Raw genomic sequence first — 24,946 nt, forward strand, 5'->3', positions numbered from 1 at the left:
ATGGCAAAAATCAACAAAAACTTGATGAGGTGCATGGGACTTGGCATACTTTAGAGAAAGAAGGAATATCATATCATGGGTAGGCTGATAGGCATCATGAGGACCAACTTTAGAGGAAATGCCAAATTGCTTTTTTGTTCACTCAACTTTCTCTTTAGAGAAGAAATATATCTTTTTCGACCGTTCTTTGTCATGAGGGGTTACACAATCACCAAATAGATCTGAGGAAATAATTTCGGGTGAATGCAACTAGTAGTAATTAGCCCCGTGAGCACAAATTCTTATCCAGTATTTACAAGTACTCAATTTCTATATGTGCAAGCACACTTGCTTGACCATGAGTATTTGCAACGATGCGTGTTTGTAAATGTTAGAAATTCAAATAGAATGCTAAAATACTGGTTTGTTGGTGTATTTCAAGTGAAATACTTTCTATTTTTGAGTCAACTTTTTTAAAGTTATCTGTATTACGAGCTTAATAAGTACTCAAGTTAGGTAATGCATTACATTAATTTTAACCCAATTTTTTTTTTACGGAATAACGTTTTCGGCGGAAGAGAAAGAATTCTGGTGTTCACATCAGATTCCCAAGATCAATATCAAGATTAGCTAAGGAGCAACGTCAAGTAGATGTCGAAAAGCCTCAATCTCCAATTTATTCCATCTTTTGGGAAAACAAAATAAAACGAAAGATCTGCACTCCTTCATTAGTCTATTTTTGGCGCATGTACTATCTTTTTCCGAAGATATGCATGTTTTTTCTTTCAGTACAACCATTCCGGCAAATGTAAACTCAAGACTTCTAATTAAAGTCAGAGGAAAAGGACCCACCAATGGAGGTAAAGCGCTCTGTACCTAAAGATTTTTCATGCCAAGATATGAACACAAGACCTCTTATTAAAGTTAGATGGAGAGGGATCTATCTCAATTATCTAGAACTCAATTTTAGCTACCAACACTATTTTCATGAAAATTTAGGAATAGGAATTTCGAGATTAATAAATTAAACTAGTAAGATTGTATGGGTCGAAATCTGACCAGACGAGAATCCGCGCGAAGAGAAACGGCAAAAAGTCACTTGGGCCGAAGTCGTATCCATACAACGCTATAACAACACGCACCTCGGCCACGTCCGAGGTCGTGTATTTAGATTGCTTGAACGGCGAATTGGATGTTACGGCATTTCAGAGGGTCAGCCAGTAATACAGTCAAATGGTTTAGGTACTATGATTAATGACCGTTGTGTAAATGAGAATACTTAGTATATAAACTAAGTGAGAGGAAGAAGAAAGGGGGCTGAAACAAACTCACAAACACAGACATATTTTCAGAGAAGAAGAGGGATCTTCATCTCTTTCTCCCCGCTAAGGAGAAAGAAGCATGGAAGCTCATATCGTCAGTATACATCGTTAGTCTCATCATATTAAATGTGTGGGGGTCAACCTTGTTAAAGATCGGTGACCCTTTTTATCTATGTATTCTTCACTATTATCCAATGATATGAAAAGTACAAAGTTAGCTAATGGGGCGAAAGATTTTTCATGCCAAGATATGGACTCAAGACCTCTTATTAAAGTTAAATGGAGAGGGATCTATCTCAATTATCTAGAACTAAATTTTAGCTACCAACACTATTTTCGTGAAAATTTAGGAATTTCGGGATTAATAAATTTAACTAGTAAGATAAATAGTAACTTTGTACACCTGAAATAGTCAACATCACGAATGAATTTTACCAAGTTAAAAACAATTTATAATTTAATCATACTAAAGTTCAAGTTTTAAAAAGATCAAAATATATGACTTACCGCTTTCAGTTACAGGTTTCCACCTTTACAGTAACTTGCTGCTCAGAACAGTTAAGAAAAATGGACGCTTCACTTAACTCAATTCCAATATAACGCGCTCTTTTTTCCATTCAGATGCTCTTTCTTCACAACATCGTGATACAGGTATGTAAGAAAATGGAAATATTTTTCTGACTCGGAACAAACAAAAAAGAAAGGAAAATTGTGTAAATTCAGAAATTAATGATAAATCTATTTCTTCATTTTCAGCTATGCCTCAACGGCTGCTAGAGAATTAAGGGCAAAAACCACTTCTTCAAGCTCTTCTATTCGTAGACCTGAATCTGCTGATGAACCAAAGAAAGCTTCTTTTTTCCCCCCCTCAATGGTTAGAAATAAGCTATTCCTTTTTCCATATTTACCAAAACTGTGATAGTTTGGTGCGGTTTACTAAGTTGTGATCACAAATGGAAAGTGAGTATGTGTAGTTGCAGGAAAAGAAAATTACTATTAAAGGAAAGAAAAGGAAGAAAAAAAAGAAAATTTCGTGCAAGTATGTATATTGATGCAGAAAAAGAAAATTGCTACTTAAAGTAAGGAGAGTTAGAAATTAGTACTAGTAGATATTGATGGATCAAAGTCCAATTTCAATCCCAAGAATGTGAATAGGGCGGGGCGGGGTGGAGCAGGTCAAACCTTGACCTGCTAAAAAATAAACCCACACTGTCTTGCCCAGTTTAGCATTTTAAAAAAATTATTAACTTATTTTAGTGTAGTGACATTGATGCCGTACGACTGTGGAAGACCAAACATCAATATCGCCAAGATTTTCATGTTCAAGTTCACCGTTCACACGGTTACTAATAGTGTGACCCTCTTTAATGTACAATAGAAGCGGAAAGAGAGGCACATTTTACATGATTGCATGCACCAACTTTAGATTTTTGTTATGCAACTCATCCCACATTACAGCTGCTAATCCTACCTACAGCATTACAAGACCCTCAAAGATACATAAAATGAGGAAGGGAAAAAAAAAGCAGATAAAGAAAAAGGAAAATACAATCCTACGCTATCTAAAATGAAGAGTCGCTCTTTTGAAGAGGTAAATCAAAACCAGAATCTCATTCTAAGTGAGTTCCGAATTTTTTTTTTTGACAAGTGCTTCTGACTTTACAAGCTATTTCTTCATTTGCTCTTTCTCACATCATCAAGATATCTATTTCAAAATCATTCTCACTGGTCGCTTAGGTGTTGAATACAAATAATTGCAGATCTACACCAAAACATAGGTCAAAGAAGGAAAGATTTTACAGAAGCTCTACCAAAGAACCATCTGCTCAACCCTCAAATGTATCGTTGCACTAACAATAAAAGATGGCCACAGTAAAGGCCAAAAATGCTCCTAAAGTACGCGCACATTAGACAACATAACCTGGCTCATTTTACATCAACGGCACTGGTAAAACGACATCAAACAAGATTGCTAAAGAAAAGCAGAATAAGAAGCGTTTTAAATTGCTTACATAAGATAGGTCAAGCACGAATGAGCCCTAAGCCCAAAGACTTGCTCTCGTGTTTCAAACTTAAACTATGACAAGGTCCAAGCAAAAGATATTTCTAGTCTCTCTTTGGAATATGAATAACAAATATTACGGCTATTATTTTATGCATCCAAAACAGATTGTCACAGATGCATTTACCCCCCAAGACCACCATAAGATTCATGCACTTTGTGCTGCTCCAGTAATGTGTTCAAGTACCTGGTAGAAACAAATCATGTGGTATCTGTGTTAGTCAATGCAAGTGTATAGAACTACTAAAGTAATTCTAATAGTGCTAGGTTTCAAAAGCAACTCATGCAATTTAGGTCCACCATCGAAAACACATGCTGATACTCTTTGACATAGAAATCGTGTTTAATGATGCACTCCACTTAGCACTTGAAGCTACAAATCGAGGTAATGGTGCATCTCTAGAACTGGATCAGAAGTATACATTATCTTATAGAATTTCAAGTGGATTTCAGTGATTCTAGCCCTAGTACATTGCACTAAACTTATACCAGGCGAATGAATAGAAGGAGAAAGCTATTTAGAGAAAAGGTGCTCATGAATAGCTGCTTGGTTTTTTTGGAGAATGAATGAAAAGCTGCTGATTTCAGTCTGCAGTCCGCAAATGATAGGGAAACATGTGGACAGGAGGCTCAGTTGATGATGATGTTCCTGGATTAAATGGAAGTCCGCTAGAGTCTTCTTGTTTATGTTTTGCGCAAAACAATGAGTTTCTACCTATTTAAAAACAAAAGAACAAAAGAGAGACTTTCTTACGCCCTCGAATTTTAATTTAGGTCCACTCATTTTTTCCTTATCCAGTTTTACTCAAACTGTGGTTTCTAAGTTCTGTTTTTCCCTCTTCAAATTGCTATTTTCTAACAATATTATGAAGTCTCATGACTTTCTATGCTCTTTGTTTTTCGCTTTTCATTGAAGTATTGTTAGTATGTCTTGTATATACTCGCTATATGTGCATGCCTCCAATTCCAAGTTGAGAGGTTTTAGGGACATCCCTAGGATCCGTATAATTAAATTCAAGAAGAGAACTAGGATGCCGACTTATTAAATTTGTTTTAATCTTTTGGCTGACCTTACAATCCTCTTGAGCCCAAATAAGATAATTCCACAAGATGGGATTAGGTTAGCCAACAAAGCTGTAGTTGGGAGTGAGACACTATTTTCTGTCTGTTGTACGTAGGTGCCGCCTGTTGTATATAGGTGGCTTGGTAGCAATAAGGTATCTTGAATCTACAAATCTTACTATTTGGTGTTTCGTAGCTCATACTAGGTCTTAGTTAGAGATTATTAGTAAAATACAATGGTGTCGACCATCAACTTCTTTCAAATCACCAGTCTCTAATGCGAACCAACTCACAACTTACCAACCCACACCTGCGCAATGGACAACCCCCCCCCCCCCCCCACCTAAATGTTTAGTTACATTTTTATTAGCTTAACATATGGTTGACTTTACTTGCTTGTCTTTAACAAATAAATGGCTACACATTACACCAGATTCAGTCGTTTCGTAATCCCCTTGCATATAGTTGCATTCCAATCTTCCTAATGCGACCATAGTTGAATCTTAAATCTGATTGAATTCGAATCAGATGAACCCTAGTTTGGGCACTAATGGAAATTTTCAAATATAGGAAATCTAATGCGTGATAAAGATCATCTTCCAACTTGTCTAGCTACAACAGAATTAGTCACCCCCGGTGGTGACTTCTTGTCCCCTCCCAACCTAGCTAAGTGTTATTTTGAATCTTAATGCCCTTTGGACTACCTCCTTGATGCCTGCCTGATTGTTTATGTCATTTGACTACCAAAGATTTTACCAGTTAGGTTAACTGTTGATAACTCCATTATGATATGTTACTAGTCCATGGAAAACAATTGAACTGCGGTCCTCCATAACTTATAGGTGACCTCTTGAACTACACTATACACTTCAATTGAACTACTTATGGATTATACTCTTAATAAATGAAACTGTCCTGAAATATTAGGCAATTTCCGTTACCTTGATACTACAAAATGAATAGGAATATATCGGAATAACTACTTAAAAATTTACACAGGTGTAGAAGTACTAGAAAAGAGCAGAAAACAAAACCGTCTAGAACCTACTAGTTCCTTAAACACCAATGATCATACAGATTAAATTTACAATGCAGAAAAAAGGTATGATAAAGTTTAGCATAAGAAAGACGAGTAAAAACACAAAGAAAACTGCAAATCATAGACATATGTGAATAGCTCCCATAGTGAAAGTAACTCTTCATCATATAAGGCCACTCAAATTCTGAAGACCCATCATTTCTCCGACTAAATGCAATATTTTTGCATCAACAATGCTGAATTGCTAACTTAAGATACTATTATATTATCAATCAAACCATAAAAAAAGAAGATGGAATATAAGAAACCTACAATGCTGCAAAATGCCCCGTTGGAGGTTTGGAAGCGCTGCTGACATCACCCATCTTTTCCATTCCTCCCTATAAATCCCCAATTCCTTCTTATCAACCAATTATCAACAAACAAAACAAATATTTAACTAGAAGACCCCTCAATTCACCGATCAAAAAGGCAAGCAACATTCTAGTTATGCACATAAACATGTGAGAGATTCTAAAACTGCTTTCCAAACATAATCATTCTATTTCTTCTATCCTAAAAAACGGAAACAGACTCACAAAGAGTTACTACTAGCGATCCTGACAAGAACGTTGGAAGGTACCATGATACAGCTCGCAGCAAGCCCGCACGTTGACTGTCAAGTGAGATGTCAATCGAGTTCCTGCCACCAGCGGCAAAAGTGACTGTGTACACCCCAATGCTCCAAATGTCCTAATCAAATATAACAAATCAGACATAAAACGACTTGTCATAAAACAATTTTCCTTTATTTTTCATTTTTTATGGTAAGGGTGATGAAACAAATATAAAATACAATATTGGAGCTACTTTAACAACAAAACAATATGAATCTTCTATATTCATTCTGCTCTATTTGGACCTGTATAATTCTAGTTTTATTTTCTCACTCAGTAAAATAATTACTATGCCTCAATCCCAAATAAACTAGTTGGTATTAATTAACTATATAAATTCCCTATAATTTGTTTCTCATTTGCTTATTCTCTTATTCAAGCCCAACAATTACTGTTCCTCAATCCAAACTAGCTGGGAACAGATATGTAAATTCTCTATATCTATTTATATCCATTTCGTTGCAATACTCAATAATTCAAAAAAAAAAAAAACAGATGGAGGAGGACCTGGGAGTGGCGAATGAGAAGCGGCGCGTGTTGGAACGAGGGGCGGAGATCGGCGGAGTGCGGACGCGGTTAAGGGCGGGAGATGAACGGGAGGTGGAAACCCTAGCGAGTGATCTTGTAATGGAACCACGCCAAGCCATAACTGCTCAGATTTTCTGTTTGAATCTCGAAACACAGCAAAATGGTCTTTTGAGGGTTTAGATTAGGGTTTAGGGTTATACTATGCTGCTGCTTATGACCAGGAAAATGGATGTGTAGTTGCTGAAATTTTCATTTGCAAATAATAGCCCTAGCCCCAAGTAAACCCCGCTAGTATGATTATTTGCTAACCAGTCCCCTTGTTTTTATATTTGGTGTACATTTTGTCCCAAAAACGCGTTCTAATTGGATATTGAACATGAAATTCCATCGAAGAGTAACCATGTAATCCTTAGCATGGATATAGCTAGATATATTTACGTGTACTCTTATTGGGTCCTAGTTGACGAATCCTCAATCTTAACTAAAATTTAATCAACAATCTCATTATGGCCAATCATTATTTACGATGTGAACATGTCGAATTAAATCTTTGAACGTACCTGGTAAACAAATATCTCGTAATAAATGATCACTAGCCTCAAACATCATTTTCTTTTGTGTCTAGCTACTATTTCACATATCAATTTTAACTATCACCATTTGGCTGGTTCCAGTCCTCATAAATTATTCATGGAAAAGGATAAGAGGATGAAGTTCTGAACTAACTTTAATGGAGGAGGAAGAACAAGAAGAAAAGTAGCTCTTTCCACTTGATCTTGATTTTGGTCCTTTAACAATTGCTGCCAGAACAAGTGAAAGGAGTCCTCACACATTTTAACCCTTGTTAAAGGTACGAACTCTTTTAGAATTCAATATGCATAAATGACTCTGAACTACAATCCATTTGGATTGTGATGGCTAACATTGGATAACACAATACCACCAGAAATAAATTCAGAATTTAAATTTAATAGGTTCAACTCTTAAGCTTTTACTACCGAACTCATTACACTTACCATCCTAGAACACGTGTCATCCCCAATCCGGTTCCTTTTCATTCACAAGCAAGCAGATAATACTTGATAGTAGCAGGAAGAGAAGGCAACATCACCTCCAAATTAAAGCAAAATCGGTTATTAACATGGTAATTACCTTCCGCTAGAAAATAAAAGTGAGAATGTTGCCATTAAACCGGAAAACGATAGTAATAATCAAGAACCTTGGTGCTATGCCTTATCCTGATAAAACATTTCTCAACATGTACTGAGTTCAAATTCATCATGTGAAAGAGGAAAGAGACTCATTTTAGTTGACCATCAGGCTAACTTGGAACTACTAGAAGAGAGCGTATGTCTTCACACAATTCAACTGCTTGTTGAAGGTGTAAACCTTGCCGCTCAGTATATTTGTTGCGATAGTACGCCCTCTGTAATGCAGCCTTTTTGTAGTAGTCTGTCCATTTGACCATAGGCCGAATTCATGAAGATCTCCTTCATTCCAGCAGATGCTGACCGTCACACCTCCACGTGCTTTCAAGCCTTTAACACAACCGTTTGGCCATTTATCTCGTGGAAGGGCAGGGAGCAAGTACAAATCTCTCATGGTGCTCTGCACAAGCATTTCTGCTACGGCTGCAGAAAAACTAACAACAGATTTGCAAATCAGCACCTTCCCAAGTTTAAATAGGCAAATGTCATGAGTTATGTTATTTCATATAGAAATCTCGACATGTCATTAGTTTCAGTTAACAACAATGTCAAAAAAATTAGATGAGCACGCAATGGACTGTAAGGATTCATATAGACAACCCCGGCTTGGATTGAGGCGTAGTTGACTAGTTGTTGTAAAAACAATGTCAAAAGTGAACTTCCTAAAGACAATTACAGGGAACCTCATGACAAGGACTTACCCAAAGTTGGCATCAATCTGGAAAGGAGGGTGTGCTGTGAACAGGTTAGAGTAGAGACCTCCTTCAAAGTTGGCTTCATGATCAGGATCTACCAAATCAAACAAATGCTTGACCATGCGGTATGCATGCTCGCTGTCATGAAGACGCGCCCATAGTGCGGCTTTCCATGTTGTTGACCAACCTGGACCCTCCTCCCCTGCCCAATAAATAAGAGTCTTGATTCTTCAAATAATTGTATGAGCCTAGCACCAAAGCTCAAGCACTCTAAAGTCTAAACCCCGGCAAATGAGAATAGAATCAGGGATGTCTACAGATGGCATCTCAATGACATAATTTGAACTTACGAAGAAATGAGAGGAACAAGAAGAAAGTGATGTGAAGCAAGTCAAACGCTTTTGAAAAATATGGCCTTATTTTTTGTATAACAGGAACTCCTTTTCTCTGGTTCATACATAGTTGCAATAGTTCCTAGCATTTTTACTTTGCAATACCTCTGAGTTCCCCATAATGCATGGTTATATTGCTATAAAAATGTTTGGAAGTTTTTTAAGGTTGGACAATAAGGAGAACACCTTTGTGGAAGTAGGACTTATAAAATCACAAGCAACAAAAAAGTTAATCTAGAGCCAATATCAGGAGTCAACAAGAAGAGTCGAAATGATCTCCTATTCATATCCCAAAACAAACCTCTTTTATATAGGGTATAATCTGCCGCTTTACAGAGGGCAGGAGTTCCCCGTACACTGATTGTGTGCCCTGGGAAGAGGCCAAAAAGGTGTGAGACATGACGATGATGAATCTCTGGATCCTCAAAATCTTGTGCCTGCCATTACACCCATATTATGAATTACTAACGATAATGTTATCTCAAATTAAATTTTGTTAAAACTTGTTACTCATAAGCAGCTCAATACTATCAAGACCATTCTACCACCAAGAAGTAAGGAATCTGGACTTAATATGTAGATTTCACATACCCATTCCATGATAGAACCATCCCTTGCAATTCTGGTTGGACAAAGATGAGGTTGAGCTTTAAGAACTCTTTTAATTAGATCATCATCACTTTTCCCAAGTACCTGCTAACAAGCACTGAACTAATTATATATTGCATAAATATTTTATTTTCATTTTTCAATAAGGTATATGTGGCATCATATTTGTAAGTATATGTGATGATATACATAATAAGGTGCCGAAAAGAGAAAAAAAAGCTAGAATATCACAAAATCAAGAAGAAAATTGACCTCAGCAGCAGAGACAATGTCACTGAAAACTTCTTTAATGATTGACATGTCCATGGTTGATGAGTAGCTCACACTAGCAGCCTTACCATCTGGTGCAATAAAAGCATGCTCAGGAGAGGTTGATGGGTTGGTTTTCAAATAACCTCCGCGGCCTTCAATTAACCAATCCAACAGAAATGAAGTACAACCTTCCAGCAAGGGATAAGCCGTATTTGCCAAAAAAACCTAAATATTCGCAGAAGATGCACACTGTCAAACAACGGTTGCAGTATAATTTTAACGTTCAGGAAATAGAGTGCTTGTCCTAAAATGATGCAAGCATGATATTTCTGTGCTTCGGACGGATCAGAAAATGGTTGCTTTACAATGTTAACAAAATAAACCAATCTAGTGCATGGAGCAAGTTGAGGAAGGATTTTCTTGGGAAGGATTTGTAACATAAAGAACGTGTTTAGCCAAGATTATGACAATGTTTACTGTGTACTTCGGTCCTTTCTAAAAGCTTAAGTTATGCGATCATGCAGAGGATGACATTGTAAGAGGGAAACTCAAGAGAAGATTTATCCGGAGGATCTTAGCAAGACTTACACTCAGAAATTGTGGTATCAAAAATTATACAAACTTCCTGTAGTACCATTGATTGCTGACATTGATCAGAAGAGCCTTTGATGAGCTCAAAACATTCAAACAAGGGAGGTTTATATAATTTCGGGGACCACAAAAGGAGGTTAATAATTATCAAACACCCTGTCCGAAATAAGTGAAATCATCTCAAAACTTTATTTATTTTGAATATCTTCAACGTAAATCCTCACAACACCTAGATTTTAGGTAGAGGCTAGCTAGTGGCATACACAATCAATAACCTTGAAGGATACATGACTCACCGGTTACATTTCGCAAATAATTCTCAACATAACAGCTTCACTGCGATCATTGTGAATCAAGAACTTGAGAATACAAAATTCTTTTCTCATAGTTCTTCTCCTTTTAAGATCAAGGTATTAGCAGTAGAACGTGCAGCCTTCACAATGCTTCAGTTTCTTTTATTACTATATTTAATGTGCCAGTAAAGAAACCAGTGAGTCATGTATGGCATTCTTATTTTGTTTTATATGCATACATTAAACACAAACACAAACAGCAAGTTGACTACTTGGCAGCTAGATTTAGACAATTTTCCCCAATCGAATGCATCAAAATCTACCAGAAGCAGTCAAATAAACACAAGAATGAAAATGCAAATTTCAAGTAAAAGATTTATTTTTTAGAAGAATAGAAAGAGTACCCTTGCAGATAATTTTGCACAAACTTAGATGACTTAAGGAGTTCTGCAGAGATCACACAGTAGTTTGTGTTTTTCATATTCAAAATTTCAGTTAGCTCATACCTCCAATAAAATCGGTGCATCTGACAATGGCAATAACTTGCATACTCCGAGAAGTATTGACTCATATTAGGCACTTCCGTCTAGCATAATTAAAAAGTTTTGGGACTTTATTGTATGATTCTAGCAGTTCCCAGCTTATTCACTAATTCAAATATGCAAGTATTTAGTTGACATAGACGCATCAAAAAGCAAATACTAACACAAGTATTTCATATTGCTGGTTTTCATTATAGAAATGAATCAATCACCTGGGCCTATTACTTAAAAAGTTAAGTAAGAAACGCTTAAGCACCTATTCCTTAAAACCACAAGATACTCGTTATTCACTGTTAAAGTTACTTCCTCTGCTACAATTTTATATATTAACAACACACAACCAAAGTATATTTGGATGGCAGTGCACGCATTTCTTATTCCTTGATTGACCAGGAATTTGCTTAAGTCAAGCATTTGGCCTTCTATTTCTATAGGTGGTCAAAACAAAGGTTAAGCGTTAAAACTGCACCGCAAAGTAATTAAAAGGCCTATAGCACATAAAACAATGTGTCGGCAGAAGAGATAGAAATTGCATTAAGAGACTATTACTTTATCCAATGTGTAAGTATAATGCTCCCATAAATGGGTACAAGTCCACGCTCCGCCCATTTGCCACAGAGCCCAAACAGCCTGACCTCGATCTGGGGATGTTTTTGCCCATATATCAGACACTTGATGAGCAACCCAGCCTGATGCTCCGTAGTTCACCTGTAATATTCTGTAACTAAATAGATGAGGGTTGCACAGATAATATGACATAAAATGTCAAGGACCTTAACTGTCACAACTAGCAATAAACTCATATACTCATTATTACTGGAGGATAGTACAATATAAGGTTTCCTAAAAATTCTAGCATACATCATATTACCAGTAACCAGAAGAAAATTTCACAGCTGATCCAAGTGCATGGGTTATCATTTTGGTGGGGTGGGATAGAATAGTAGAAGGGATAGAAAGGATTGAAATCTTCCTGCACTACAAAGCATGTTTACGCACAGAAATGGCATTCACAAAGAGTTGAGCATGGAGGATGATCAGAAGAAAGCTCTTACTTTTGCAGTTTTGAATCCACAGAGGGACAGAGATGTTGTGTAGTCAAAAAGCGGTTCTTGACACTCCTTAAGATTGCATGAGAGTGCAGGCCAATAGTTCATTTGAAGATTGATATTCAAGTGAGGGGCACAACTGAAAAGGAGAAAGCAAAATTCATAACAATTTTTACAATATGAAGAGAGACTGAAACTAACTCTATAAAGAGATGGTCCAGACTAAAAGAGTTACATTCAAAAAGCTAAAGAGGAACTAAATTTTTTTATGAAGGACATACTCCCACGGTGGCTCTAACATGTAGTTCCATATGCCCTGCAGGTTCGCTGGCTGGGTACCAGGACGTGAACAAGCAATAAGTAGATATCGACCATACTGGAACAGAAGCTCCACTAGAGATGGATCTTCATCAGTTTTATAGGACTTCACCCTATCTGCAGTCGAAACTCTACCACTTCCTTTTGCTACGCTGTCTGAGTTTTTTGACAGCTGCAGTGAAACTCGATGAAACAGCTTTTGATAGTCATCCAAGTGCCGCGCATACAATTTAGAATATGAAAACTTCTTTATTGAATTCAACATGCTTGAACACTCTGACCTGGGATCCCTTTTTGAATCCGCAGGCTTGATAAAAGGTCCATTAAATGATGAAGAGGCCACTAGAAGGATAATAGCCCAATCACAATGCTCAACACGGAACCTCCTATTGTCCAAAACTTGTAGATTACCTGAGCCTCCACTGATCTGTAAGTCAAGAATTGCTGTAAATTGAATTCCCTTGGGATTGTCATTCGCATCCACCTTGGGGGGCTTTCTTTTGCCTGGGCAACTTCCTTCCATAATAATTTGATTATTTCCACTGACATAAGTATGATGATGCATTTTGCTATCGATAGATAGAGTAAAAGTCAAACACCTCGGCTTATTTGCGGAAACCTTTGCTGCAATCACTTGATCTGGATTTGATGCAAAATATTCCCTTGCAAATTCTACGTCACCCACAGAGTAGTTTACTTTCACTGTTGCTGTGTCCAAATCCAACACTCTCTCATACTTTTCTTCTTGAAATGTCCCATGAAAATCATCAAACTCAAGCTTAATATCTCCAAGGAGCTGGTAAACCTTCATCATTGTCCATTGACATTGCCCCCCAGCCAAAAAAAAAAAAAAAAAACAGTTACTAGGAAATCCAGTTAAGGAGTGCATTCTTCTTCACCTTCTCAAGATTTAAGAAGGAAACCTCATCTACTTCCTACAAAGTTGGTCCCTTTGTCTGTACCAAAGCATCAGAGCCAGCCCCTAGGTGTCAGGGGACATGGCTTAAGCAAGTCAAGGTGTAAATGGGACTTCAAGTATCAGCAGAGGGTAAATCCCTGCAACGGCTAATAACCGTGTTACATTAATTCCTCAATACCTTCATAAGGCTACTAACAATAGCAAGATCAGACTGTTCCATTAATATCCTCATACTTTTTTCAAGGCATAACGTAACAGGTGTCGAATCGATACAAGTTAGTAGCCTTATTAGTGTCGGAATCTGTGTAAGTATTGGTACACCTTAGTGGCTTTATGAAGGTCTTCATGGTATAATGTACCACAGTTGTGGGGACTTAGCCACTTCAGGGATTAAACCTCTGCAGGTGCTTGATGGGAACCACTCAAACTACTCCATATTCTTTTGTTTTTTCGGAAACAAGAGCAAACTACCATCCACACGCCATTCGCTTTGTTTTAAATAACTTCAGGGGGCTGGCTGGGTGGTTTCGAAGGATTTTAATATAGACTAGAACATACAGATGCAAAATTAAAATTCATATATAGATCATAAAACTCTTAATATGATCACAACATGCAACTTGGTAAAGTTCCCGCTCTATTCCATTATTTGTACCTCTTTGGTAACATTGTCATTTAAGTGAAACATAGAATTAAACGAAGAGTGAGACGGAAAATCAAATTTCAACATCAATGAACTATTTTCTTCATAGTGGTTATCTCTTCATTAGTTCACTTCATTTTCTCTTCGCTTAATAGAGTTTCTGTGTTTAACAATGAGGCTTTGGGATTTACTTAAAATTATTATTTTACACCAAAGATCAAAACCAAACCATTAAAAGTTGATTGATGCAAACAAAGGACGAACACATGATGGGAAATAAAAAGCAAGCTAATCAAGAAACGCACATCAGGGGAATTATCCGTCAATTGTACAGCTGCTTCAGTAGCCTCAGCATATTGGCCATTATCAACAAGTTTTCTGACCTCAGCCAATGACGTTGGAGCTTCAGGGTTAGTATAATCCCCAGGAGTTCCAGTCCAGAGTGTGTCCTCTAAACAAACCACAATAAGAAACTTCAGTTTGTAATGCTCTCTGCCTAAAACCAGAATACTCTAAGGGTGTGTTTGGTATCACGGAAAACATTTATTTTCCCATTTTCCAATGCTTGGTTGCACAAAATAGTTTGGAAAATATTTTGCTAGATATCATATTTTCCTTAAATTGGAGTAAAATGACTTCCCTAGAAAAAAACATTTTCCAAAAACTTTCACCTACCCTCACATCTAACCCCAACACCCCCACCACACACACACAAAAAAAAAAAAAATTGCATTTTCAATTTTCCTATTTTTTCGTTTTTTCTGAACCACCCAACCCTGTGCGAAATTTTTTCTTTTACCTTTTTTCTTTTGTATTTTCGATTTTCTATTTCTATTTTCTTTTTCTTTTTGTTTTTCTGCACCACTAACCCACCCACCCACCCGCAAGAAAAATATTTTTTTATTTTTTATTTTCTATTTTTTTTTTCATTTTTCTGCACCATCCACCTCCACCCCACCCCAATTTTTTTTTCTTTTTCTTTTTATATTTTCAGCTCTGATTTTTTTTATTTTTCACAGGTTCAAAATTTTACGAGTTACAAAGTTATGAGTTCGGAGGCTTATGTATTTGGAAGTTTGCGGATTTAGAAATTATAGAGTTTACGGGTTCGAAAGTTTAACGGTTAAGAAGTTTATGAAATTTGTGAGCTCGGAAGGTTGTTGGTTCGAAAGTTTATGGCTTCATGTTTATTGTCTCCAAATTATAATTTATGAATATTCTTGAGAAGTTATTTTCCTTAATGTGCGTAACCAAATACCGGAAAATGAGTAAGATTACTACTTGTTTTCCAAGAAAACATTTTCCTCAGAAAACATTTTTCGTTATACCAAACACACCCTAAGATAGCTCTTTAAATTCAAAGGTTAAACAAAACATGTTTAAACGGGTCGAAAAAGATAAATTCCCTGAATGGTAACACAAAAGCAATACAAGTTAATATCAGTTCTTTAAATTCAAAGGTTAAACAAAACATGTTTAAACGGGTCGAAAAAGATAAATTCCCTGAATGGTAACACAAAAGCAATACAAGTTAATATCAGTTCTTTATCACCATTGTGCCTTCCGCTGTTCTTGAAAATCCTAGAAGGTTTTACTTGGGTTTATATCTTTAGTTCTTAAAACCCAAGTAACCATATTTAAAGATGAAAGACACATGCATTGCCAAAGGAAACCAGCAGCTTACCATTAAGATTGAGAATTTCAGATGAAACACCACACCAAATCATGGCACCAAGCCGGCCATTACCAATGGGAAGAGCATCAGTCCAATGCTTAGCTGCCTCATTAAACCTTATCTCAAGAGGCCTCGAAGAAGAACTAATTTCTTCACCATTTTCCAAACTTGGGCTCCATATATCTCTGTCTGTTGGTTCCTTTACAAGAATCCATTCACAATCTTCCATTGAAGCCCCAAGAAAAGTTAATTCACTTTTTTTCTTTCAGCACAATGAGTGATGATTAAAGTTGTGTTTTGAAACTTGAGAATGCAGTAAATTCCAAGCACTTCCAACTTTAATTCAACCCGTGAAGTGAGCAAAGGATACATTGAAGTGTGGCAAATGTGACATAGGGACAGAATGCTGAGGGCGGTTGGTGCTGGTGTGTAACGAAGAGATGGTGACAGCAAAAGAATGTGACGCACAGTTTTCTTCTCTTGCACCGCACATGACATGTATGTCCAAGAATTTATGGTCCCACGTTTTCATGGCTTTAATTTGCACAATAACTCCATTTGCCACATTCAGTAAAAGCTAACTGCTAGTGTCAGCTCCCACAGCAGTTGCCTCGCGTCTCATCACCATAGTGCATGGGCGAATATTTTGCCTCATATTGTTACAGTGTATTTTAAATTTCTTCCGAGCATAGCTTTCTAATCAAGAGATTCAAAACTTTCGTCAAGTTTTGGTTCAATTTCCAATTACCACACTTTTTCTGAATTTTTTAACTTTTTTTCTTGAACCCCTTAGTGGAAATCCCGCTTCTGGGCGCAACCCATATTGTTTAACCCAAAAAATAGTTTTCAAGGTCAAAGCAATAATTTTATATGACGGGACACAAGCAACCGATTCAATCCGAAAGATATAAAATTTTGTTAATATAACGTGATAGAGAAGTGAAAAATAAATTCAATGACAGATAATATAATAAAAATAAAGCAAAGAAGAAAGAATTCTTATTGAATGATCCTTGATAGGATAATGAGCCGAACAGAGCTTGAAGGGCCGAACTATGGCTAACTTGAGAGCAATATGCTATAAATTACAATGTATAGAATTGTAAAGAAGAAAATTAGATCCCCCTTATGATGGTAAAAATATGTCTATTTATAGGACTAAATCTAAGTAACCATTCTAGCTCCTTGAATTATGTGTCCATTATGAGCATTTACTTAATTCATCCATTACTTTTGGAAGACTTGTAACAATTGTGTAAATGCTGGAATTCCGTAACTGATGAGTTAATTCCATAACTGATGAGTTAATTCCGTAACTGATGAGTCAATCCCGTAACTGATGAGTCAATCCCGTGCCTGTTGAGTCAATCCCGTGCCTGTTGAGTCAATCTCGTGTCTGTTGAGTCAATCTCGTGCCTGTTGAGTCAATCCCGTGCCTGTTGAGTCAATCTTGTAATTGATTGCCTTGTTCTGACCGTTACAATCATTTATTGCATTTATTAATAATTGATTTGTAACTGATGGTGTAATGATGGTAAATCCCATATAATCCGGGATTTAATTGATTCCTTCCTCATTTATAATTATGAGACATTCTCCCGCACCTGATCTGGGCTATTTCATAATGATCAGTTCCGAGGCTAACAGGCACGGTATGTTCGGTCCCGGGGGTGTTTCACATATCATCTTTACATGTCATTCTCCACTTTTCTTCAAACTTTGCTGACACGTGTCGGCATTTAATAGACCCACATGGCGAGTCTAATTTTCACCAATACAGATAGTTCCCCCACTTTCGGGTTGCTTACTATGATGTGATCGGGAAGTGGAAGATTTTATCCTTTTCATCCTTGCCTCTGCCTCATTAAAAACATTGCCGGAAAAACCCAATAGGGACAAAAACCGGACGAAGGAAAAAAGAGTGCAGAACTTAGAGATTCAGATGATAACTCCACCGCTTATGTTCCTTTCGTCAATAATCGGTTGGTTTACCCATGTCTTGTTTCGGGGTTTGAAGATAAATCTTTGCCTTATGTTTGCAAAGTTTGATATATATATTTCGGCTTTATTTTTTTCCTATTTTGATGTTTGGGTTCTTGTTTTACCCTTCAACTTTGCATTAAAAATACTTTAATGCTCCGTGACTTTTTTGAATAAGCACGAATTATAAAAGAGGGCCCTTTTATGAACGACACTTAATGAAGAAGACGTCTCAACTTCATAAGGGTGTAAATATACAAAAGAGAGATAGGAATTTTCACATGTTTTTCTTTAACAATGTTTTGGAGAAAGTTTTACATTAAACTTTCATAACATTTCACATGTGTTTGTGTATCGTCTATAACTCATTTTGCAACTGTTTTTTCTTTTAACAGATTTGATATAAGCTTGCACTCGTAACTGTTTTTCTTTTGCAAAATTTTTTTTTTGTGAATTAGTATAAGGGGATAACTATTTTTGTTTACAACAGTTTTAAATATAAGGGTATGAATTTTTACCCATAACTATTTTTATTGATAACAGTTTTCAAATGAATACAAGGGTAATGCTTTTTCATCCGTAACTGTTTTCAGTTACAACAGTTTTTTAGTAAGTACAAAGATGTGCATTTTTACCCGAATTCTGCCTTCAACCTTTTTTGAAACATTCGTTTATATTTATGAATATGTTTTCAAAGGTTTTCGAGTCAGGCTTGTGCTTTTGGCTCGTGACTTTGCTCTTAATTTTCGATTTGTTGGGTAAACCTTAGGCTTGACTTGAATTTTGATTTTTCTAGTCTTCTTTGCCTTCCATATATATAGTCCCCCAAGTGTTAGAGCTTTGAAGTATGAAATCTCGAGCATTTGATATTCCTTCCATGTGGTTCATTTCCTGAAAAGGAAAAACATACAGGACTTGGAGGTATATATTTAGATGATGACTGCTTAACCCCCCCTTTTTTTATCAAAAGGGTTGTAACCTAGACCGGAAATAATACAGTGTTCCTCTTATCTTTAGGGTCTAATATCATCATTTGGTTTTTTAGAGAATTTATCCGAGTACAAGTTTTTCTTGGCACTTTAGAAAATTATTTGAGTGCTCATACTTAGTCTTTTATACTTAAAATATATATTTGGATGCATCGTTACTTGTGCGATGTCTAAAGTTGCACCTTTGGGTGTCTAACTTTTAAATAAAAGAGAGCTCTTTTATATACTTTAAACGCTATGAATAGGACGTTTCCTTTTCATTCGGGCGTAAAATAGGATCGATTGATCCGAGTAAACTTTTAGTCTGAGGGATTATTAATCCCGGTAGGATTTACAAGAGTATTGACCCCATTAAGATTTACGGGAGTATTGATCCCGGTAAGACATTGAGTTTGAGGGAGTATTGATCCCAAATAAATATATATCTTAGTAGATTTGTCCTGAAGAGACATTTAATCTGATTGGATTTTGAATCTAAATTGGAGTATATGAACATACTTCCAAGTAGAGAGGAACACATGTCCGAAATAATATTTGAGATTTACGGGATAATCGATAGGCTTATATATTTAGCTTGAATGGTCATTGTTGGACCGAATATAAGTTACGTGTTTGTTCAAAGTGAACTTTATTCTGGTGGCATATTTGCATACCTTTATCTTGACTTAGATGTAAAACTCTCATTTTTTATCGTGGGATTCTTGACTCTGACATGGAGTTCTCGATCCTTTTTGTGTACGTGTAGTATACGCATTTTTGAAGAACTCATTCAACACTGTTTGAAGTGTTTATGCTTGATATGAGTAATACAACTAATTGAGTTGAGCTGGTAATTAATGTCGGAATACTCTTAGGAATTCTATCTCCCAAGGCAATCAATTGCTTGTATCACTTCTTATAATGTCAGGTCAAATTGACTAATCTTCAAGTATAAGTAATCTTCCCAGTGTTTGAGTTTTGAGGTATGAGAACTCAAACACTGGAATCATAATTTGATAGTCTGCAGTTTAATAGTCCCCAGTAGGATAGTTAGTTTCGATATTCATGGACTTTCAAATGGTCCAGTTCCAACATAGGGATGGTACTGAAGCTCTTTTTATCAGATATTTTGTACTCTGGTTGGGAACTACGGAGGTTCCAAAATGTTGTCGAGGATCATGCCATATCTTGATTTGAGCTATTCATGCTGACTTTGATGAGTTTTGATTTAAAGCCTTATTACCGGAGTAATTTTCACTGCTTTCTTTATAAATTTCTCCCATCATATATTTTGTTTGTTTGGCCCATGTGGCATTTTAGCTTTTGGAGCCTTGAATATTCTCAAATATAATTCTCCTTCAACAAGGCAGACGGTACGGGATGAGACGCACTCAGAGTTATCGAGAGCATGCTTGTCTTTGGGTAAAGTCCCATTCTGCAAGTAATAAATGAATTTATTATGCCAATTCAAATTAAATTAGTCAGGCTTACCTCATTTTCATTCTAATTGATGATAGATCAGGGATCGCCTAAATAAGAGATGGATCAATCCCGAGATTGTTTGATCCGGAAATGATATTTCTCAATAAGTGCCCAGCGTTGCTTTCGGAGTCAGTGATATCAGCAATAGATCCGAGACTAGTACATCTGGCTCGATTTTCTTGGGCTGCATAGTTTTCTTGAATTTGATCAATCGTTAAATTAATATTTTTGCTCTGAGTCCCCAAGCTAATTTAAGCCCTGTAGCATATGCTTCATACTCGGCTTTGTTGTTAGTAATAAAATAACTTTTATGAATTATCTAACTACTTTTCCTGATAGGCATTAAGCATTGTCCCTAACTCGGAAAGTTTAGTACTTGTGGACCTAATTGTGTAGAAAGTCCAGATCCCGAGAATTATCCCAGAAATAATATGTTGGGGTAATATATTTGAGCTAAGATTAATCATGAAATCTGCTAAATTTGTGATTTTATAGCCGTACGTGACTGATAAACAATATCATATTCACTTAGTTTGACTACTCATTTAGCTAGCCTTCCTGACAGTTCATGTTTATGCAAAATATTGCGCAATGAAAATATAGTGACTACGGGAATTGAATGACATTGAAAATAAAACCTTAGATTTAGGGCAACTACAATTAATGCCAACTTATCAAAATGTAGATATGTAGTTTTCGTATCTAAGAGCATTTTATAATAGATAGGAGAATGTGTACCTTTATCTTCTTGAATTAAAATTGCATTTACCGAGACATCCGAGACAATTTGGTGTAGCTGCAATCATCTTTCTCCTCGGAATTTTGAAAGTAATGATGTGTTGTTGTTAGATAGCAAGTTCGAGTGATTCGACTTTTCGGACTAAACCGATCTTTCGAATTTCTATAACTTTATCTTTTATTATTTGACTCTAGTTTCTTTTTTTGCTTGACCGAATTATACCGCGGGTCAATATTGAGCATATAAACCTTTTCCTCCGGTGGTATACCTGTTATGTTAGCATGGAGGCAAGAAAAGCAATTTTTGCTAGCATGCAAAAGTTTAATCAACTTACATTAAATTCGGTGTCGAGTCTCGACCAACGCAAACCTTCCTATTTGGGAAGTCAATGATAATATCTAGTTCTTCAGCATTTGACCGTGGCTTCTAATGCCTTCGGTTCAATGATTGCTTTCGAAAATATTTGTATAATTGTCCAAGGTTATTAATGAACCTTCCTTTCTCGTGGTTTATTCCATCCCGCAGCTATCTCTTCTTTTTCAGTTGTTAGGTGTGATATCTTTGTAAGCAATCTCGTGGGTGTTTTACCCATATGCTCTTCCTAATCTTCATTCTTCTCCTGTTTTTTAGATTTTTGCAATTTAACAAGGTAATTCCTTACTTGTTTGGGTAGATCCGGATCATTCCAGCATGTGAAGAAAATCTTGTATTTCTTCGCTCGGACCTATTTTTGACTTTCAATTGAAAGTATATGTCTTCCTCTATTTGGAGCTTTGTATCATATCGAATGTAAATTTTACTCCTCAGTTCCGGGAAGGTCCTGCGTTATTCTTATGACTCCTTCAATCGGATCCGGAATCACCTCGGTTTGGTTTTCGAACCTGTTTTTGGACATCTTATTAGTGTCGATTTGACTTACCGTGTCTTCTTCCGTTTAAATTCCGGTGCTGCAACGGTTATGCATATCATTCTCGCAGGATAGATAGGAATTTCCGGAGGTGTTCTATCCGCTCGTTCTGTTCCTTGATCTATTCCTATAAGGTTAGAACTAAATTTTGCAAATTAAAATTACCTGATGTATCTGAACCTCCTGTTCCGGAACTGTTTCGTACAGATCCGTTATAATCAGTTCTGGTACTGATATACATTCTCTATTTTTCTCTTCTTGTTGCTTACATATCATCATCATGGCTATTATTCCCTTTTTATTTTGCATGGTAAAGCCATCTACAACTTGGTTGTCCTCAACTGTGTTGATTGGAAAAATTTTAGCCATCATGAAGGTTTAAACTGAAAACAAGCGATTAACAAAAATTGTTACTATCTTTGGATGAATAGCAAATTTGCTTGAGTTCCCGGTAACGGAACCAAACTGCTTTTAAAACCCCAAAAAAATAGTTTTCAAGGTCAAAGCAATAATTTTATATGGACGGGCCCACAAGCAACCGATTCAATCGAAGATATAAAATTTGTTAAATACAACGTGATAGAGAAGTGAAAAATAAATTCAATGACGGATATATAATTAAAAATAAAGGCAAAGAAGAAAGAATTCTTATTGGAATGATCCTTGATAGGATAATGAGCCGAACAGAGATTGAAGGGCTGAACTATGGCTAACTTGAGAGCAATATGCTATAAATTACAATGTATAGAATTGTAAAGAAGAAAAATTAGATCCCCCTCATGGTGGTAAAAATATAGTCTAGTTATGGGACTAAATCTAAGTACCATTCGTACCTTGAAGTTATGTGTCCATTATGAGCATTTACTCAATTCATCCATTACTTTTGGAAGATTTGTAACAGCTGTGTAAATGCTGGAATTCCGTAACTGATGAGTTAATTTCGTAACTATGAGTTAACTCCATAACTGATGAGTTAATTCCGTAACTGATGAGTCAATCCTGTGCTTGTTGAGTCAATCCCGTGCCTGTTGAGTCAATCCCGTGCATGTTGAGTCAATCTCGTGCCTGTTGAGTCGTCAATCCCGTGCCTGTTGAGTCAATCTCGTGCCTGTTGAGTCAATCCCGTGCCTGTTGAGTCAATCTCGTAATTGATTGCCTTGTTCTGACCGTTACAATCATTTATTGCATTTATTAATAATTGATTTGTAACTGATGGTGTAATGATGGTAAATCCCATATAATCCGGGATTTAATTGATTCCTTCCTCATTTGTAATTATGAGACATTCTCCCGCACCTGATCTGGGCTATTTCATGATGATCTGTTCCGAGGCTAACAAGCACGGTATGTTCGGTCCCGGGGGTGTTTCATATATTATCTTTACATGTCATTCTCCACTTTTCTTCAAACTTTACCGACACGCGTCGGCATTTAATAGACCCACATGGCGAGTCTAATTTTCACCAATACACATATAAGTATATGCAGATATTTGCCTTGGCGATTTTATTTGTTTGTATTAATATTGTGATATAGACTTGTAACAACCTTCTTGCATGAAACAGTAAGTCTCATCTGACACCCTAGGAATATTACTGTCATTGAGCTCGGAAAGAACTAGCATTACCTATGATTTTTTGTTATCAATTTCTAACCTTATATTTTGTCTTGTATAGTTTTTTGCACGTCTCTTAATAAAAAAGTAATTTAATAATTTTTATCATAAGAATAATTGTTTAGAATATTCGTTAAAACACCATGTACCGATGTGAGCAAATGGATTTAAATCTCACTAGCCTCGTAATCTTTCTCCTTCCGCACGTTATTATTTGTGCATTTTAATTAATAGTTAGGCTTCAACTGATACGTTATTAACTCCCAACAGTAATTTTTGCTTATACATGTATTGTTATTGCATATCAGACTAGGTATAGACAAACAATTGAATTACCATATAAAGTAATGCAAACGTTTTTGATACGGAAATTGAAAATGATAACTAAACGCACAGCAAATGTTTTCAAATCATTGGTGCAACTAGGGCTGAACATATATAGGGTAAAATCGATAATCCGAACCATTAATTATTTATTGAATTATCGGTATCGGATTATTGGGTTAACGATTTAGAATTTTTCACTATTGAGTTATCGGTTCGGGCCTCGGGTTGCCAATTTTGTTAATGGGTTAACCGATAACCCAATAAGAATTAATAAAATTGCGACTTTACCCTTAAGTATATACATATGCTAGGGCTTCAGTTCATTCTCTCCTATTCTTTCTCAGCCGCACTCTTCAGTTGCTTTATTTTCATTCTTATAGACCTTACTAGTTACTCCTAGCGTAAGTCTTTAGTCTTATACATTAGGCTTTTAATCTCTATAACAAAATTAATCTTCATATTGGTATTTTTGACTGTTAATGATTCTTTATTATTTTTTTCTTAATTTTGTGAGCTCACGTTGTGCAGCCTATAACAACTACCAATTTCTCTTCGCACTTATTAATTCTCAATCGACAATCTTCGTTAGTTTCAGGTATATTTTTGAACATTATTCTTCTGTACAGTACGCTGAGCTTTGACAACAGGACAACATTTTCTTGCCTTCTAGGTATTTTTCATTTTTGTGTTTGTATTGTCCATGCACAGATCAAGATTTTGCTCTATGATTTCTTTTTTTAGGTTAGGCATTTGACAAATAATATCCAGTTTATCTTGGACTGTTAATACTATATGTTTGGACTTGTTAATTTTAAGGTTGTTGATACCCAATTTTGTCCTACTTTTCTTCTGATTAATTTTCTGGCGCTTCCTAGTCATTAATAATCTAATACTCTATATTTATTAATATTATAATAATTATGGATAGTACTAATATTACTCTTGATATACTACTATTAATTTTGTTGTTATTTGCTATTATAACTACATATTTATTAGTACTAATCATCATGGAAAAATCATATTTTACTCTTGTTTCAAACTAATCAAGTAAATAATATTTTGGTTTCATGAATTTGGCTTTCTTATATTCT

The 24,946-nt window shown here is 36.0% G+C and overlaps 2 protein-coding genes across 4 annotated transcripts; both read right to left on the reverse strand.

Annotated features, from left to right (window-relative positions):
* On the reverse strand, positions 3,209-6,916 carry LOC109234585. 2 transcript variants are annotated; one of them, XM_019400634.1, is made up of 4 exons: positions 6,628-6,916; positions 6,087-6,196; positions 5,777-5,844; positions 3,209-3,550 (listed from the first exon to the last, which is right to left on the reverse strand). In XM_019400634.1, exons 1-3 carry the CDS (start codon positions 6,765-6,767, stop codon positions 5,822-5,824), a joined length of 273 nt encoding a protein of 90 aa, XP_019256179.1. In that variant the 5' UTR covers positions 6,768-6,916; the 3' UTR covers positions 3,209-3,550; positions 5,777-5,821. The 2 variants fall into 2 exon arrangements, with proteins under 2 accessions (XP_019256179.1, XP_019256180.1); XM_019400635.1 differs by lacking the exon at positions 5,777-5,844 and having other exon boundaries at positions 6,628-6,915.
* LOC109234584 (alpha-L-fucosidase 2) lies at positions 7,745-16,258 on the reverse strand. Of its 2 annotated transcripts, XM_019400633.1 has the most exons (11): positions 15,844-16,258; positions 14,465-14,610; positions 13,197-13,402; positions 12,561-13,109; positions 12,286-12,418; positions 11,780-11,938; positions 9,805-10,029; positions 9,535-9,636; positions 9,245-9,380; positions 8,558-8,753; positions 7,745-8,290 (listed from the first exon to the last, which is right to left on the reverse strand). In XM_019400633.1, exons 1-11 carry the CDS (start codon positions 16,061-16,063, stop codon positions 7,984-7,986), a joined length of 2,379 nt encoding a protein of 792 aa, XP_019256178.1. In that variant the 5' UTR covers positions 16,064-16,258; the 3' UTR covers positions 7,745-7,983. The 2 variants fall into 2 exon arrangements, with proteins under 2 accessions (XP_019256178.1, XP_019256177.1); XM_019400632.1 differs by having other exon boundaries at positions 12,561-13,402.

Source organism: Nicotiana attenuata, chromosome 11 (assembly GCF_001879085.1).
Source record: "Nicotiana attenuata strain UT chromosome 11, NIATTr2, whole genome shotgun sequence".
Classification (NCBI taxonomy): Eukaryota; Viridiplantae; Streptophyta; class Magnoliopsida; order Solanales; family Solanaceae; genus Nicotiana; species Nicotiana attenuata.

Coding starts and splice junctions, on each gene's coding strand:
- LOC109234585 (XM_019400634.1), bottom strand. CDS start 6,767: ATGGCTTGGCGTGGTTCCATTACAAGATCACTCGCTAGGGTTTCCACC. Junction 6,197..6,627: donor TTCTCATTCGCCACTCCCAG/GTCCTCCTCCAT, acceptor ATATTTGATTAG/GACATTTGGAGCATTGGGGT. Junction 5,845..6,086: donor TTGCTGCGAGCTGTATCATG/GTACCTTCCAAC, acceptor GGGGATTTATAG/GGAGGAATGGAAAAGATGGG.
- LOC109234584 (XM_019400632.1), bottom strand. CDS start 16,063: ATGGAAGATTGTGAATGGATTCTTGTAAAGGAACCAACAGACAGAGAT. Junction 11,939..12,285: donor GTGGATTCAAAACTGCAAAA/GTAAGAGCTTTC, acceptor AGAATATTACAG/GTGAACTACGGAGCATCAGG. Junction 8,291..8,557: donor CAGATTGATGCCAACTTTGG/GTAAGTCCTTGT, acceptor ATCTGTTGTTAG/TTTTTCTGCAGCCGTAGCAG.